Source organism: Triticum dicoccoides, chromosome 1A, assembly GCF_002162155.2.
Source record: "Triticum dicoccoides isolate Atlit2015 ecotype Zavitan chromosome 1A, WEW_v2.0, whole genome shotgun sequence".
NCBI classification, from domain to species: Eukaryota; Viridiplantae; Streptophyta; class Magnoliopsida; order Poales; family Poaceae; genus Triticum; species Triticum dicoccoides.
This window is the reverse complement of record NC_041380.1, coordinates 477,440,748-477,454,892: the sequence shown is the minus strand read 5'-3', so window position 1 is coordinate 477,454,892 and position 14,145 is coordinate 477,440,748. Positions and strand designations below refer to the sequence as shown.

The window sequence follows — 14,145 nt, the reverse complement described above, 5'->3', positions numbered from 1 at the left end:
CCTTCTCCAATTCGGTTTGGGCAGGAGGGAGGCGTGCGCCACATCGTGGCCCTTCTTCTCTCTCTCCACTAAAGCCCAATAAGGCCCACTAAATTCCCCCGGCAAATTTTCGTAACTCTCCGGTACTCTGAAAAATACCTGAATCACTCGGAACAATTCCTATGTCCGAATATAGCCTTCCAGTATATCGATCTTTACCTCTCGACAATTTCGAGACTCCTCGTTATGTCTGTGATCTCATCCGGGACTCTGAACAAACTTCAGTCATCAAATCAATTAACTCATAATATAAATCGCCATCGAACATTAAGCGTGCGGATCCTACGGGTTCGAGAACTATGTAGACATGAACGAGACACATCTCCGGTCAATAACCAATAGCGGAACCTAGATGCTCATATTGGCTCCTACATATTCTACGAAGATCGTTATCGGTCAAACCGCATAACAACATACGTCATTCCTTTTGTCATCGGTATGTTACTTGCCCGAGATTCGATTGTCGATATCATCATACCTAGTTCAATCTCGTTACCGGCAAGTCTATTTACTCGTTCCGTAATGCATAATCCCGCAACTAACTCATTAGTCACATTGCTTGCAAGGCTTTATAGTGATGTGCATTACCGAGAGGGCCCAGAGATATCTCTCCGATACACGGAGTGACAAATCCTAATCTCGATCTATGCCAACTCAACAAACACCTTCAGAGACACCTGTAGAGCATATTTATAATCATCCAGTTACATTGTGACGTTTGGTAGCACACAAGGTGTTCCTCCGGTATTCGGGAGTAGCATAATCTCATAGTCAAAGGAATATGTATAAGTCATGAAGAAAGCAATAGCAATAAAATTGAACGATCAATATGCTAAGCTAATAGATGGGTCTTGTCCATCACATCATTCTCCTAATGATGTGATCCCGTTCATCAAATGACAACACATGTCTATGGTCAGGAAACTTAACCATCTTTCATTAACGAGCTAGTTAAGTAGATACATACTAGGGACACTTTGTTTTGTCTATGTATTCACACATGTACTAAGTTTCCGGTTAATACAATTCTACCATGAATAATAAACATTTATCATGATATAAGGAAATATAAGTAACAACTTTATTATTGCCTCTAGGGCATATTTCCTTCAGAGGGAGCTGCGACCGTCTGTCGGCGAAGCTGCAACCATAGACGCATAATGCTACGACCGCCACTTTTCTTTGCTTGAAGCCAAAAAAGCGGGTGGTGCGTCGGGCGCCTAGCGAAGCTGCAACCAGCAACACAAATGCTATGACGGGCATAGTTTTTTGCTGGAACGAGAGAGCTGTGACATTGGGGAGAAGATGTAAGCAAGGCAGAGAGATGGCAGAATTGGATTCGTCTGATACTAGAATCGATAATCTTTTTTGCTATGATCGATGAATTTTGTTGCTGCGACCGGCTAACTGTCGATGCTTGAACGAGGTTTTGCCGACACGACGACAAGACAAGATGTTTCAACCGGCACGACACAAAGCTACAACTGGTGATGAATTTTGCTGGAATAGGGGTGAGCCACTTTTATTGGGATTAGCGACGGCGAGGCATTTTTGCTGGAAGTGACAAGCATTTTTGCTATGACCAGCTAGAATTTTGCTCCGGCTGACAATTGAGGCAAGGGTACACCGTGAGCTTGTCGACAGGTGCTGCGGCCAACGACCGTCGCCACCTGAGTTGCTACCGTCACACTGGAGCTGCAACTGTGGTACACGTTGTTGCATGCGTGAAGCCGATGAGGAACCAGGAGACGACAAGGTGGAGGTAATTGCTTCGCCGACGACAATGGGGCTACGAACGTCGGCGGCGACGAGGCGGCGAGTGGGGCAGCAATAGTTCAGACGGGGGCTGGGTGGGCCAACGACGTGAGCTGGGGGCGGTGCTCTCTTTTCTCCCTTTTTCCCATGCGGATGATGGCGAAAGGGGAGGTAGGGAATAGTTCTAAAATTGTTCGGACGGCTTGGTCTGGACATTTGCGGTTGTTTTGATGATCCGTGTTTGAGGATGCTTTTAAGCTTGTTTCAAGCCACATATACATAATTTGTGCCATTGTATTCAAGTCGGTAGTTGGCTTGCTGAAAAAAACATGTTTTCTATAAAATGAAACAAGATTTTGGATAGCGCCATTGGTACAACTCTAGTCCCGATGACGTTTGTCGTTAGTTGCAAGGTTTGTTTATTTGTGTGATTTTGCTGGCTTTGTTTGGCAGTACTACCTCTGTCCTGGTTTATTGATGTCCTTCGTATTTTATGTCAAATTTTGATCATAAATTTAACTAATAAAATGTTAATGAATGTCATTAAAAGTTATATCGTTGGATTCGTATTTGAACATAGTTTTAAATGATATAATTTTTGGTGACATGCATTGTCATTTTGTTAGTTAAATCTATAATAAAAAATTGGCACTAAATACAAAGGGAAGGAGGTAGTAGATCCATATTTCCTGTACAAAACCCCCGCAACCAAAAAAATTACTGTACTAATTATGTATCAGAAGTTATTCGCCGTGTACAGGACACACGTTCGTTGCACACGCTCACTCAACAATCACTTTATTTCAGAGGCAATTGTCACATTTGTATAAGTCATCACCAGAATTAGCGAAAGTCACAACATTTGATATTCTTCGCACCTGGTTGTGCTCACTCTTCTTTGAGTGAAATATATGCGTGCAACAGATAAATGCATTCTGTTTGGATAGACAGCCATAGGGATTTTTTTCGGAATTAAATACTGAATATTTAACTAGATATACTAATATTATAAAGACAGATTCTTTATTATTTCCTATTAACGCAAAGTGAATAACTGATTGAGTAGCAATACCGATAAAAAGAACTCTGAGCCATAGGTTTAGAAAAAAGACAGCCACATACAGGACGGTAATATAAATTTGTTATTTGGTTCATTTTTAAAAAAATCATTTGTCCAGTTCACCAAACACTAATGCATAATTACTGTCATTCTCCTAAGTAGTTGAATCTTTTCCTCAGCTGACTCACTTGTTTCCTTCTTACACCCAACAGCATCTCAATGTGTACACATCAATGACGACTTCTTAACACAATTATCAACGAAAGGAAGCAATCTGTTTCCGTGGCAGACAGAAGAAATTCCTAGAAAAGCAAAAATGACATCAAAGTAATCTGTATCGTTGTCAGTAGCAGAATACTGAAAAGGTTGATATGGACAGGAAGCAAAACATTTCACTTGCAGTTTATCGAGTTTTGTCGCTGTGTTCGTGTTGTACTTTGTGTTTGCTCGCTCTCGATAATGTCTCTATGGAGTTTCCGTTACCAAGTATCTGAAATTACACCTGTAATAGTTTCTCCTTCATAACCTTTTCTAGAGTTTCTTGATCAATTTTTTCTTTGGAACAAAGGCTCAAGAAGAGCCCACCTTCAAATTAACAAAGCCATCTACTTGTAGGAGTACAAGAACTTTTCTGTTGGTGTAATAGTTTCCCGGTCAATTGGTGCAGATTCGACATACTTTACCCTCCCCAAACTTTTCAATTGTGGGATAGCATGGTTGAAATTCGATTAAAGTACTGATAATAGCATTTCCTGTTTTACGGCTCAGCAAAGACTTGCAAAAGTTGGCATAATGATGTGTGATTCCCATGTTTCCCGCCTTTTCTACTTACAATGTATTGCATTTGTTGAGTCTTCATTGCCTTTAGTCCTCTTGTCATTATCTCATCAGAAATTGCCGCAAGAATCCGTCATTGTATTTGGCAAGTAGTAACAAAAGGATGGTGAAGTCGATTGAAAAACCTTGGGAGCACATTTACGCAACTTTTCATGCTCCAGTGTGAGTAATTTTTCATTATTTCTTCCTTATAAGCTAAACTAAATGCGCATCAAATTTAGAACTTTCATGAAAGTGATCCTTTCATGTGCATTGTAGCTTGTTGGTTTGATTTCATTGCTATCGGTAGACCACTCCCCCGATCCCGTAATGCGGTTTCTAGTTTTGTCTTAAGTAAATTATCTGATGACCATTCACCTCCTTTATCATTGTATTGTATGAAAAAGTAATAGCAGTTTTATTTGTAATCGCCACCTCGTGATATTTGTTAGTAGATTATACAGCTTAAAAGCTTTCAAATGTACACATAAATATCTCGTTAGTATATGATATGTAATTGTTTTAATATTTTTCTAGATGCATGAATTGTAATCGCCATGGAAAAGCAAACACTTATTCTTAGTAATGTTTTAGCAATGGATGGTACCGTTGTTAAATAGACAAATAAAGTACATGTTTGCCTGTCAAGATCATATTGATGCTTATAAATTCATGGGCTGATCGAATCTTACATTGTCACTATTTTCATTTTAGTATTTCATTTTTGACCTCTTCATGATTATTCACTCTTTGTTCTTGGACACCATACTGATGTTGTCTTCAAAACTATTTTAAAGGATAGTTCTTTATTGACAGTGTACATACAAATTTTTTATGAGAAATCATGATGTGGACAAGTATTACCTTGGCATTACTTGACGCTGAAATAGATGTATACTAAACGAAAAAACAAATGTCTTGCAATCACTTCATGTCTCTGCATTACTGCTACGTGTCACCGTAGTTGCTGTGGATGCACTGCAGTCTGGCTTGGTGTCAGGCGTCACGGCCTGTGTTGATAGCCAACTTGTGTGTTTGGAATATATTGGAGATTTTCTTGCATGCGCCTGTTACCTTGTCTTTTTGTTAGTGGAGCTTTGCCGAGCACGGGTGGATATGCAATATTTGCTTCCAGACGCCTATGCTTGAGATGGAAATCAATCAGGCAACTGCATATCCGTGTGCTACTCTACATTTATTTTTCCCTTTTTCACAGGCCATGTGCTACTCTTCACTGTTTATTTTCTATGGCTTTAAAATAATACTTTCTCTGTAAACTAATATAAGAGCGTTTAAAATATTAAAGTAGTGATCTAAATATTTTTATATTAGTTTAGAGAGGGAGTACTACCTCTGTCGGGTAATATAAGATGGTTTTACAGTTTTTCCCCTCTCTTTTTATTCACTTTATTTTTTTTGAAGTATTTTTATTCACTTTATTATTACTTCTATTATAGATCCTATCCCTATGGTGAAATACAAAATGGAAGGTATAATAACTGGTTGGTATAATAAATGAATATAAAATGGAAGGTATAAGAAATGGATATAATGAAATTCTTGATTCGGTCTTACGACATAATTATTTGATTGATGGATCAACAACCGAACCACACATTTTATGAAAAAGAAGGAGCATGGTCTTATTCAAATTCAAAGCGCTTCGTAATCTTCAACCAGTTTTGTGCTTCAATACAATTTTCGGTAGTAAGCGCTATAATTTGTTTCCAATATTAAGCACTGTTCAAGATATCTTCCGATATTCCGATAAATCGGCCGATTTATCGCTTACCGTTGTCTGACCGATAAGATAAATCGGCCGATAAATCAACCGATATGGCGATAAATCGGCCGATATGCCGATAAACTGGCCGATTTACCTCTTATCATGGGTCGACCGATAAGTTCCCGATAAACGATATCCCCAACATTGATATTAAGCAACTTCCTCAAACCAAGCTTCCACAATTATCGAATCACCCTGTAGAATGGCATGTTCTCCTTGGTCGGAATATGCAGTTCCTTTTCTTAGACCGTACTTAAACTGCAAAACCGTTTTATATCAAGGGACAAAGGGAGTGCAATAAAAATATTTACATTGGTGTACAATTACACACCATTCACTTACCCCTATATTATCCATAGTTATTTAGATTATTGTTTTCTTCAAAAGTATGATATTTATGACAGCAAAAGCAACTAAATTACTTGTGAGCACAATTGTTCCCCGTTGCTTTCGCAAGGCAACCATGTGGTTGCCAATCATTATCACTTTTTTTACACTAGTAAAAAACAAGAAATTAATTGGAAAGTAGTTTTTCGTCGCTCAAGCTCCACTGAATCCAAGTAAAAGGAACCACCTTCCATATTTTCTTTGCAAATTCTCAATTTACTTTTACCTACAACTTGGATTTGCCTTTGTTTTTCAGCTTTACAAATAAACATATAGATGGACTAAACTTATCTTTCCAGCTCAATTTTTCCTTAATTTTTTACAATGTTTTGTGCATTCATATATGAACTTTTAGAAGAATTTCAGAATTATTAAAACTTAGATACATGATTTAAGATTTATTAGAAATAAAGGAGTGATTCATGCTCGAAAAAACTGTATTTGCTCAAATTTACAAACACATGCCGTCACATTGTAAGGAGGGATTCTCATACCAGGTGACGGTGGGCGCCGAAGGGTAGCTTGAGCTGTGGGATCCACACTACCTTCCTCTTGGTCATAGCATATTTTTAGTTTGGAAAACACAGTGCAAACATAAATGCTTGTATATATGTATATACGCCTACCCTTTATGAATGCACAGAAACACGCGTCTTACCTTCTAGAGACGGAGCTGCCATATTTTTGATATCTTTTGAAGTCGCCTCACGTAATTCGTAGTCGAAGGGTGTGTCATACCATTGAAATTAACGATGTCGAAAAGATTAAAACAAATCTAGTAGTAAAATGTAAGCACATGTGCTAATCTTGGATTTAAATCTAGATGGACAGATTTTCACCACACCGAACCTATCGAGTTATGTTCATTTATTCTGGTGCACGACAGTAGCACATGTGCACGCAGCGCGCTACAAGGGGCAGCGAGCCAGCCAGCAACGCACGTTGCCGCCCGCGAGCATCGAAATCTCCTCCCTCCCGTCCGTGCGAGCGGTGCGGCGGAACGATGCCGGCCAGTGAGCCCCTCCGCGGCCGTGGTGCCGGCAACAGGCCTGCAGCGCCGGCCACAGCGTACTCTGGTCCTCATCGCCTCTTCTTCTTCCTCTCGGTCCACCTCGGTCGTTCTGGCTCGCTTGACCAAGCAAAGATTTATCCATGGCTGACTTTTCTTATCCCACAGGCGCTGCCAAGAAGCTGCCACTGGCTCTGCTCGTGTTCTTCTCGGCCCTGCTGTACAGCCAGATTCAGCCGCCGCCGCCAAAGGTCCCTGGCTCGCCGGGCGGGCCTCCGGTGACGGCAAACCGGACAAAGCTGAGGGACGGCAGGCACCTGGCCTACCTGGAATCCGGCGTCCCGAAGGAGCAGGCCAAGTACAAGATCATTTTCGTCCATGGCTTCTTCTGCTGCAGATACGACGTGCTCAACGTCTCCCAGGTACATGGAGTCAGGGATTTGGAATCAATCTAGCACCATGTATGTACATGTATCGTACGCAGACGAACCAGAGCGTTGAATGGCCTGGATTGTACTCCGTTTTCAGGGGCTGCTACAAGAGCTGGGCATCTACCTGCTGTCCTTCGACCGGCCGGGGTACTGCGAGAGCGACGCGCACCCGGCGCGGACGGAGGAGAGCATCGCCGTCGACATCGTGGAGCTGGCCGACAACCTGCAGCTGGGGCCGAGGTTCCACCTCATGGGCTTCTCCATGGGCGGCGAGATCATGTGGAGCTGCCTCAAGCACATCCCGCACAGGTAACAAGTGCTGGAACATCATCTTCTTCCCCCATTTCAACCCGTGGAGTCCTAACCATGGAATCGGGCGGCGCAGGCTCGCCGGCGTGGCCATTCTCGCCCCGGTGGGCAACTACTGGTGGTCCGGCCTGCCGCCGGACGTGTACCAGGAGGCGTGGTACGTGCAGTTCCGGCAAGACCGAGCCGCCGTCTGGGTCGCCCACCACCTCCCGTGGCTGGCCAACTGGTGGAACACCCAGCGGCTGTTCCCGAGCTCCAGCGTCAAGGCCCGGAACCCCGCCATCTACTCCAAGGAAGACAAGCCGCTCACCGCCAAATTCGCCCAGCGAGCCCACAACGCAAGAACACTTGAACTTGAATGAACCACAGTAGCAATTAAGCTCCTGATCTGACGCTTTGGTTTGCTTGCTTGTTGGGGTGATGCGCAGAAGCAGGTCACGCAGCAAGGAGAGCACGAGTCGTTGCACCGGGACATGATCGTCGGGTTCGGGAAGTGGGGGTGGAGCCCGCTGCAGCCGGGCAACCCGTTCGCCGGCGTCGGCGACGATGTGAAGGTGCACCTGTGGCACGGGGTCGAGGACCTGTTCGTGCCTGTAGCCCTGTCGCGGCACATCAGCAAGAGGCTCCCCTGGGTGATCTACCACGAGCTCCCGACGGCCGGCCACCTGTTCCCGGTCGCCGACGGGATGCCCGACGTCATCGTCAAGTCGCTGCTGCTCGGAGACGGGTGATGACGGTTTGTTTCGAGCGAGAGCGAGAGATGGGCAGTTAGTAGGATTTCGAATAAATTCACCATTTTAACACTTGAATTTGATTGAGCACTTGGCCCGGGGAGTAAAAGTAGACTATTCCTGTTTTAATATGCACTTCGAGGTGTACTCCGGTGACAAGCTGCTGCGATATCAATCAAATACTGAAACGTGGTTTCGGCGTGTCCCCTGCAATAAAAAATTGTAGAGATTAGCGTGCCCTAGGTACCCCTGTCCGGGCTGACAGGATCCCTCATTTTCTTAGGTCAAAATTTGGTCATAAACTTAACAAATATAAAAAGTTTGTTCATATGTATCAATTTTTTTCCTATAAAATATAATTGATTATTTAAATTAAATTTGTTATAAATTAATAATTAAATTTGATTCAAAATACAAGGAGCACTTGTAAAAATTGTTCATATCTACCATCCACCTTTTTGTGTTCTCGGCTGCTTTATATACATCTAAGAAGGGGTCTTTGCTGTAGGGACTAGCCTGTTGGCTGCTTGTTCTAGCAATGTTTTATTTTGGATAAAACTCTCTAAATTAACCACACACATAAAAGACTAGCCGATGCTAAAGTTTCAAAGCACGGTACTATCCCCGTCCTTGTCCATGTCACTTTTCAGGACTAGATATGCCTTCCAAGAATTGTATTGACACTTAAATCCAACAAACGACATAAATGGATAAAAAAGCCATCCTGCATTTCTTGCAAAACCCTTAAGGCCTGCTTTGGTTTGTAGGAATTTCATAGGATTTTTATAAGATAGGATTTGCAAAGAAAATTTTCTTTAAAGCCATTTGGTTCGTAGAAATGGATTCCTATTTCTATATAGGATAGGAATCGATCCTTCACATTTTGGAGGAAAAAAAACAGTAGCTAAGACTCAATGAAAAAATTCCTATTCTATGCATCAAATGACATCTCCTTCTCTATAGGAATTGAGATGCATGTCATCTCACTTTCTATGATTTTCCTATTCCTATAATATTCCTATCCTATGAACCAAAAAAAGCCTTAGCTTTTTCCAGTGGAATAGAATAGTTGTTCAGTTTCAGACATGTCCACGAGTGTGTCACTTGACTTTGGAATCAGAGCTACACTTTTGAGGGCTCTCCCAATGCTGATTTCTTAGCACAGTTTTAGAGCAAATATAATAAGGTGATAAACAGATAATAAGTATTTGAATATAATATTATTGTTGAGTTGGAGAGGAAAGAAAAGTAGTGGATTGTAGATTAATAGTCAGCTGCAGCACAAGCCCCAAGATACTTTATGAGAGAAGAATATGGGCCGACGAGTGATAAAGTAGTAAATCTCTATAGGGAGGTGGATTAAGAGCACACGGCGACGGCGCCCTCTGAAATCACGGCCTGTCGTCTGCCCCCGGGATTCGCGTCACTTTAGCAGAACTGATTTTTTACGCATGAATACACGGCGAAGTTGTATAGGTTAGCAGCGCCCCTGGGTATATTTGTGCAGCGTGATGGGGTAGCATACTAAATTGGGCAGCGAAAGTCAATATTTCAGTTAATGTCACGTGTTTGCATGGAAGAAAGGTTCATGTGATGTCCTTTGTCTACACAGGTATGTCAGAGTAGTTATTAGTGTACTACGTGATCAATGTGTTGTGTTGGTGTTCATAGGTATGACATGACTCGATAAATAAAAACAAAACAGCTGGATGCAATGTAATTATCGTCAATTCATCTTTGCTGGGCCATGAAGTGAACGATTAAATGCGACTACGCTGCACTGATAAATCAGATAAGGTGACTAATAACATAGTTTTTAGAGAAGGAAAAGTTTTGGAGTTACTAGAATTATTATCACGAAGTTCTTGGGTTTAACTAAAATAAAAATAAGAAGACTTAATTTCATGGAATTTATTCCATGAGTTTTCCAGCAATTAGAATATTGGAATTCTCTCTTTATTTAAACTTCTAATAATAATGAAATCCACTATTTTAATTGTCATAGGATGAGGTTCTCAATTTTATAGAAGACACATAACTCGATGTTTTTTCGATATTACAGTTTTAAAACTAAAACAAAAACATAATCTTGCAAAGGATATTGTCAAATGAAAAATAATATTGAAGTTTGAAAACTTGGTAGAAACTAAATATTAGATGTGTTATATGATTCAAAACGCATGGCTCAATAAAATCCGCTTGCATGTAGGGCCGCTTGTCGGTGTCAAAACCGGCGGATCACGGGTAGGGGGTCCCGAACTGTGCGTCTAGGCGGATGGTAACAAGAGACGGGGGACACGATGTTTTTACCCAGGTTCGGGCCCTCTCGATGGAGGTAAAACCCTACTCCTGCTTGATTGATCTTGATGATATGAGTATTACAAGAGTTGATCTACCACGAGATCGAAGAGGCTAAACCCTAGAAGCTAGCCTATGGTATGATTGTTGTTGTTGTTGTTCCTACGGACTAAACCCTCCGGTTTATATAGACACCGGAGGGGGCTAGGGTTACACAGAGTCGGTTACAAGGAAGGAGATCTACATATCCGTACTGCCAAGCTTCCCTTCCATGCCAAGGAGAGTCCAATCCGGACACGGGACAAAGTCTTCAATCTTGTATCTTCATAGTCCAACAGTCCAGCCAAAGGATATAGTCTGGCTGTCCGGATACCCTCTAATCCAAGACTCCCTCAGTAGCCCCCGAACCAGGCTTCAATGACGATGAGTCCAGCACGCAGATTGTCTTCGGCATTGCAAGGCGGGTTCTTCTGCAAACTCTGAGTACCTGCTAAATAGTGTCCGGCTTCTCGTAAATGTTACGCTTCTTGGATTCTGCGTCCAATAATGGCCATCTTCCACGTGTCAAGCGAATGTGAGGAGCCAGGGTGTTTTTACATTTACCACCCCATCTATGTGAATGAACTGTCTATTAAAGAGACGAGGATCCTCATATCCAAACCACACTGTCGGTGTCAAAACCGACAGATCTCGGGTAGGGGGTCTCGAACTGTGCGACTAAGGCGGATGGTAACAGGAGGCAGGGGACACGATGTTTTACCCAGGTTCGGGCCCTCTTGATGGAGGTAAAACCCTACGTCCTGCTTGATTTATTCTTGATGATATGAGTATTACAAGAGTTGATCTACCACGAGATCGGAGAGGCTAAACCCTAGAAGCTAGCATATGGTATGATTGTATGTTGTCCTACGGACTAAAACCCTCTGATTTATATAGACACCGGAAGAGGATAGGGTTACACAAGGTCGGTTACAAAGGAGGAGATATCCATATCCGTATTGCCTAGCTTGTCTTCCACGCCAAATAGAGTCCCATCCGGACACAAGACGAAGTGTTCAATCTTGTATCTTCATAGTCCAACAGTCCGGCCAAAGGATAGAGTCCGGCTGTCCGGATACCCCCTAATCCAGGACTCCCTCAGTAGCCCCTGAACCAGGCTTCAATGACGACGAGTCCGGCGCGCAGTGTTGTCTTTGGCATTGCAAGGCGGGTTCCTCCTTCGAATACACCACGGAAGAATTTGAATACAAGGATAGTGTCCGACCCTGCAAAATAAGTTCCACATACCACCGTAGAGAGAATAATATTTCCACAAATCTAATCTGCTGACACGTTTTGGCAACATTAAGCCATGGCCCGATGATTATTCGAACCATTTCCTTTAACTAGCCCCGCACATAACGCGAGGCAGTTTTTTGACACGTCTTGTCAAAGCAGAGATCGTGTTCCCCTTATTACATGATTCTCATCAATACGGGTGTGGGTAACCCAACCACGCCATCGATTATGGCGCTTGGGGGACGAGCGAGTTTTACCAGGCTAGTGGGGGCGCATAGTTTCGGCCACCCTTATAAAGGGATAAGGTTTAACCTTTCTCTACCCACGCCTTCTTCCTCCTTGCTCATCCATTCTTGCGCACTCGAGCCCCAACGCCCAAGTCCACATCTTTCTCCTCAACATCCTCCAAACATGTCCGGAGCGGGAGGCAAGTGGATGGCTTCCTCCGTTACGGAGGAACACATCAAAAAGCTGCGCGGAGCCGGATACCTAGCCGCGAATATCGCGCATCGGCTGCCCGCTGCGGGGCAGATCGTCCCTACCCCGGAACCCCATGAGAGGGTAGTTTTCCTCCACCACTTCCTCCGCGGACTGGGGTTTCCCCTTCATCCATTCATCCGCGGTCTCATGTTCTACTACGGGCTGGACTTCCATGATCTGGCCCCGAGTTTGTGAGGCTTTCCTCCGCATCCGCCCCCACTTTGGTCTGTGGCTAAAGACCTTCAATATCAAGCCGAAGGTGGTGGGCGGCCAACAAGAAGAATGCGGCCGAGCCATGATGGGCAAGATGCCCAATGTTACATGGCTTGAAGGCTCCTTCATGGAGACCATAAAGGGGTGGCAATCGGCCTGGTTCTACATCACTGAGCCGCGCGACACCAACTGGGCGGCGTCCCCGAGTTTTGATCCGGATTCCCTACACAGCTCACTTCCTGGAAAGAGAAGGGCTTGTCGTGGGGTTCATCGTTGGAGCTGGACGGACTCCAGAAATGTATGCTGAACATGGCAAGCAAGAAACTCAAGCTTGTCAACATAGTTCAGGTCATGCTCATCCGCCGGATCCTCCCGTGTCAACAACGGGATTTTAACTTATGGGAGTTCGACCCGGCCCGACACCAAACTCTGAGCGAGCTCTTCGACACGACACACAAGGACGTCTGGAGGGTGCTGTTCAATGGCGCCGAGGTCCCTCCCTCTCTCACCAAGGACTGCGGGCTACGCGTGAAGCGCCGAGCGCATTCGGTGAGTTCTATACATCCGGTAGGATATTTACTTCCCCTTGCTTAACCATGTGCGGGGTCTGAGCTCCATGCCTTTGACAGGACTGGGTGGAGACGTCGGGGTAGATTAACTGTCCGGCCCCTCTGCCCGAAGACACTATGGACGCTCTCCTGACGGAGATGCTGACTCCGGCTCCTTACCAGGTGTCGGAGAAGACCAAGAAGGCCAAGGGAACCCGAAAGAGTTCCCGGCTCCAGGTGTTATCGGACTCATCGTCCAATAACTCTGCTATGCACTTCTCCCCCAAAGGCGAGGAGGAAGATGAAGAGGCCCCCCCTTTAGTCGGGGGAGACAAGAAAAGGAAGGCCGCCCCCACTGGGGGGCCGGAGGGTCAAAGAAGGGAAGGACTCTCCTTCCGGACTACTCCACGACCGCCGCCGAAGGCGAGGACGAGTGGCTGCTCAGGGCCTAGCCCCTGGAGAAGTCGTAAGTATTCGGATAGCAGAGTAACTCATAGCATACTTTTGTCGCACTGCTTCTCCTAACGCCGGATTATGATTATGCAGACCGCCCCGAGCCCGTATCGACGTTGTTGGGGAACATAGCAGAATTTAAAAATTTTCTACGCATCACCAAGATCAATCTATGGAGTCATCTAGCAACGAGGGAGAGGGGAGTGCATCTACATACCCTTGTAGATCGCGAGCGGGAGCGTTCAAGAGAACGGGGTTGATGGAGTCATACTCGTCGTGACCCAAATCACCGATGACCGAGCGCCGAACGGACGGCACCTCCGCGTTCAACACACGTACGGTTGGGGAAGACGTCTCCTCCTTCTTGATCCAGCAAGGGGAAGGAGAGGTTGATGGAGATCCAGCAGCACGACGGCGTGGTGGTGGAAGCAGTGGTGATCTCGGCAGGGCTTCGCCAAGCTCCAACGAGAGGGAGAGGTGTTACGAGGGGAGAGGGAGGCGCCAGGGACTTGGGTGCGGCTGCCCTCCCTCCTCCCCACTATATATAGGGCC

At 44.5% G+C, this 14,145-nt stretch overlaps 1 protein-coding gene across 1 annotated transcript; it reads left to right on the top strand.

Annotated features, from left to right (window-relative positions):
- Window positions 1–6,757: 6,757 nt before the first annotated feature.
- Window positions 6,758–8,563, top strand: LOC119280538. The gene is made up of 5 exons (XM_037561362.1): window positions 6,758–6,919; window positions 7,021–7,274; window positions 7,381–7,592; window positions 7,669–7,930; window positions 8,021–8,563. Exons 1-5 carry the CDS (start codon window positions 6,847–6,849, stop codon window positions 8,321–8,323), a joined length of 1,104 nt encoding a protein of 367 aa, XP_037417259.1. The 5' UTR covers window positions 6,758–6,846; the 3' UTR covers window positions 8,324–8,563.
- Window positions 8,564–14,145: the final 5,582 nt, after the last annotated feature.

Excerpts from the sequence above, each read along its gene's own strand:
- LOC119280538 (XM_037561362.1), top strand. The coding sequence starts at position 6,847 with ATGCCGGCCAGTGAGCCCCTCCGCGGCCGTGGTGCCGGCAACAGGCCT. Across the intron at positions 7,275-7,380 it reads ACGTGCTCAACGTCTCCCAG|GGGCTGCTACAAGAGCTGGG; the intron begins GTACATGGAGTC and ends CTCCGTTTTCAG. Across the intron at positions 7,931-8,020 it reads TCGCCCAGCGAGCCCACAAC|AAGCAGGTCACGCAGCAAGG; the intron begins GCAAGAACACTT and ends GGTGATGCGCAG.